The 3,898-nt window shown below is 50.1% G+C and overlaps 1 protein-coding gene across 1 annotated transcript; it reads right to left on the bottom strand.

Annotated features, from left to right (window-relative positions):
- Positions 1 to 224: 224 nt before the first annotated feature.
- Positions 225 to 3,873, bottom strand: DUSP7 (dual specificity phosphatase 7; the record flags this gene model as incomplete). The annotated part of the gene is made up of 2 exons (XM_010180754.1): positions 225 to 941; positions 3,432 to 3,873. Coding segments are annotated over 2 exons (750 nt in total), but the record flags the coding sequence as incomplete, so codon positions are not given.
- Positions 3,874 to 3,898: the final 25 nt, after the last annotated feature.

The following is a 3,898-nucleotide window of genomic DNA, read 5'->3' as shown; positions in this document are numbered from 1 at the left end:
AGTACCCAGTAATATGCCAGGACATACCAAGGCTTCACAAAGTGTGCAAAATGCATTTGGTCAATATAAACATTTGATTAAAAAAAATAATAAATGATCAAACAAGATACAGAATAAAATACTGGTTTTGCAACCTCGTCTGTACAAACAGTCAGGAACTTACACATTTAAAAAGAGTCTGAACCCAAAGCTCGGGTAAGATCTACTTTTTTTTTTAAATTCAAAAAAAGTAAACTTGGGTTTTAAAACAGTCTTGGCCCAACACCTTTTGTTCAAGGTTTCCAAGTGCATAAATCTCCTCACTTTCCGCAGCAAGCTCACCCCCTGGTAGCTCTTCACGTGTGTGCGTGCTCTGACAGTCCCGATGCGCCCAGGAAAGCGGTTATTGCCGGTAACAGCTGCGTTCAAAATGCTGTAACATCGCCCAAATTAAATAACTCCCTGTAAAGCGACTACCTCTTCAAACCTCTTTGATCAGGATACTAAAGAACGGCATTAGCCTTCTTAAAGGCACCTCTGCCCAGAGAAGCTGGTCGTTTCAGAGCTGCCTGGCAAGACAGAGACTTTTGTAAGAGTTGAAATGCTCAAGAGAAGCCATTTGATGCTCAAGTTCCCAACCAGGCAGCATCCCCTTCATGTGGACTCCAGCGTGTTCAGCTGAAACAGGTTGTGGTTGGTGGGGGTGGTGAAGTAGAGCTGTTCACTGGGCGAGCGGTTGTCGCAAGGGCTGTTGAGTCCCAGAGTCCTCTCAAAGTCCAGGAGCTGGCCCATGAAATTAAAGTTAGGGGAAATGTTGGATTTTTTCCTTTTCACAAAGTCATAGGCATCGTTCAGGGACAAGTTGAGTTTTTGCATCAAGTAGGCGACAGTGACTGTTACGGACCGGCTGATGCCAGCGAGGCAGTGAACAAGGATCCCACACTTCTTGGAACGGGCCTCATCTGAAACAAGACAAGGGGAAGGGGGAGTCTATTATTCTGCACCAAAAACGCATGGCTTTGGAGCAGGGCCAGATGGCAGCTGCAAGCTCCCAGGACCAGGACAACTGCCAGAACTGGATGCCCTGCTCCTAGTGACACCATCTCGTGTCCCTTGGACACCCACACCTCTCCCCAAAGGACTCCTGAAAGATTCCCACTGCATGGCAGAGTTGCACCTCCCCATTCTGCACAGCAAGGCCAAGCGTTTCACGCGGTTGAGCAGTATTAACCAAGCCTGGCAACACATCCCTTGCCTAGGGAGGTCAGTACCCTGTATGCAGAGAAATGGAGTAACCCACAGAAGGCAGGCAGAGCTGGAGACAGCAGCTCCAAGGAGATGCTGGTGGTCAGGGATAGCACAGCCACCTCAACACCAACCAACTGGCTTAGGCTGCGCACTTCACGCAAGGCTGCAGCCCAGCACTGCACAAGCCACCCTCTTCCACTGTTCTCTTCTTCCTTCCGTGAGAAAGTTACGTGAACGTAATCAAAGCCAATTTTAGCAGAGCCTGAAGTGCAGGAACTTCCCTTATTGTGAAACTGTTCTTTAGGATTGACAGAAACGCACTTCACTACAAACGAACACTTGTGTTGGAGGAGATTCTCAGGATGTTGCAAGCTGCACCAAAAAAATGGCGAGAGAACAGTGACGAAATTTCCCCTCCCTTGCCACCAACTGAAAAGCACACACACACTCATTGTCTCCCGCACAGCCAGAACAGCGTGATCCCTTTATGAATTGACATCTTAGTGCTGAAAGAGGGACACGCCGCTGAGAGCGCTGAATGCACACAAGTACCCAGCGCTGCTTACTTCTGGGCAGCCCTATTTGAAGTCAGTCACTTGACCGAGAGCTTGGCAGGGAGGGAAAAGGTGGCAGGAGAAAGAGGATCCTCGGGCAAAGCTGGAGGTGAGGGCAAAGAAGACACCAGCAAAACAAAATCCAGACCCAAGCTACAACAGGTATTATGCCCCAGCCTCCACAACCAAGAACTTCCAGTACAGTGGGCAATCTTCCCCCAGCATACCCGGCCCTTCCTGCATTGCTCCCCATTAAACATTTTTCTGAGACATTTTTGCCTTTTCTCTGACCCGTGCTGCATTTCTTGGTATTTAATTTTAGAGTGAGGTAATCCTCCATTTCCTGTCATTAACTGGAGAGCACAAGCACAGTGTTCAGAGAGACATCGCCTGACTGGAGCAGACAGATCCCAAATGCCACATGCCAGTGGAGACCCTGTACCTCACCCCTGACATTTAATACCACATTCCCTGCAGGATGTGAATGAAAGTGGGAAATCAGACAGGTCTCTGCTGCCACACTGAAGCAGCCGCTTCTGACTGCAATGGTGTTACCAGAGGACAGAAGCTGGGGGCGAAGGAGAGCATGTGGGAACCAGGGTTTCTGACCAAAAAGACAAGGAGGATCTCTCAAACAACCTGCTCTACCAAGTTTCAGACCTTACAGCACAGCCACTGAGTGCACGCAGCAGGGTCCAAAACAGCACTGAAAGAGATTTCAGTCTGAAGGTAAAGGCCCGCACTGGTAAGCCATATCAATGTTTTCAACCCGATATGAAGACATAAGGCTTTTAATGGTTAACAGTGACAATAACTACCTGTGCTGTTCAGGTCCCATAAATCAGAACTGATTAGGCTAACGACCATCACCAGCAGACAGCACAGGCCATGCTGGAAATGTACATCCCTATTCAGCCCAACAGACACTTCTCACAAAGTGAGAAGCAATTTTTAAAGTCCACGCTAGCCTGGGAGGAGAGATCTACCCCCTGCGCCCCTCCCCAGGACCAGCCAAAGCTGTCTCAGGGGCTGTCTGCCCAGCAGTTTTTCCAGCTGAGCTCTGCAGCGGAATTATAATCACTAACTCGTTGTGTTGACACTTACCTTCGGAGAAGTATCCATACAAGGAGTTAGTTATGCTAGGGCAACTTACAGCGAGATCGCAAGGAGACTAGCAAATCCTCTTGGGAAAAGAAAACACGCGTCCCCCCCGATTTTAACCACACTTGGGGATAAGGAATTACTGGCACCAGTTATGTTAACGCAGCTCCCATCAACACTCATTCCTCTGAGCAAGCAGGCAAAGGAGCTCCCCACCGCCTCGGCTCAGCCGTTTCACACAAGTGCAAATCCCCATACAAGGGCAAGAAACAGCAGGGCTGGGTCCAGCAAGGCCGGTCCTACCACTTGCAGGTAACCCAGCTGAGGTGCTGTAGGAGGGCTGAATTTTGGAAGGAGATGCCTCCCTGAACCCAGCCAGGATGACATGGAGCAGAAGTGTCACCTTGGCAGCATGACGCTCGGCTGCTAAGCTAGCGCTGATGCTGTGCCCCAGAGAGGTGAGGCCAGAGACGAGCAGCAGCCCTGGGAAGCTGCTTGCCACATTCCCAAGCAGTGAGTAGGAGAAGAGATGTTCTGCCAAGTACCTACCAATGAAAGCAATGGCCTCGGGAAAGAACTGCGAGAGGTTCTGGCTCCAGTGATCTGAGATGGGGATCTGCTTGTACTTGAACTCTCCATCGTGCTCAAACATGTTTGGCAGGTTGGGAGTCACATTCAGGATGTATTTAATGCCGTATTTGCCCAGGACGTCTAAGTTGGTCGAATCTTTGGCACAGCCCAGGTACAGGTAAGGTAGGATCTGGACTGGAAAGGCAGGCTGATTGTTCGGGATAGGGCTCCCGTCCGACTCTGTGGCACTGCTGGGTTCCCTGTCAGATTCTCCATCCGAGCAGTCGGAGCTTATCCGCAGCCCTCCCAGGCCAAGGACTGATGCAGGGGGAGAGTTGCTGGGTGAGGAGCTGTCAAGGTTCGTCTCACAATGCTCCGAGTATTCAGTCTGAAACTTGTTAAAGCCACCTGGGAAGGAGGAAAGGAGAGAGGGAAGGGAGGAGACA

The sequence above is a fragment of the Mesitornis unicolor genome, unplaced genomic scaffold (genome assembly GCF_000695765.1).
Source record: "Mesitornis unicolor isolate BGI_N332 unplaced genomic scaffold, ASM69576v1 scaffold46493, whole genome shotgun sequence".
NCBI lineage: Eukaryota > Metazoa > Chordata > Aves > Mesitornithiformes > Mesitornithidae > Mesitornis > Mesitornis unicolor.
The sequence above is the reverse complement of the archived record's forward strand: the minus strand, read 5'-3'. Positions and strand labels throughout refer to the sequence as shown.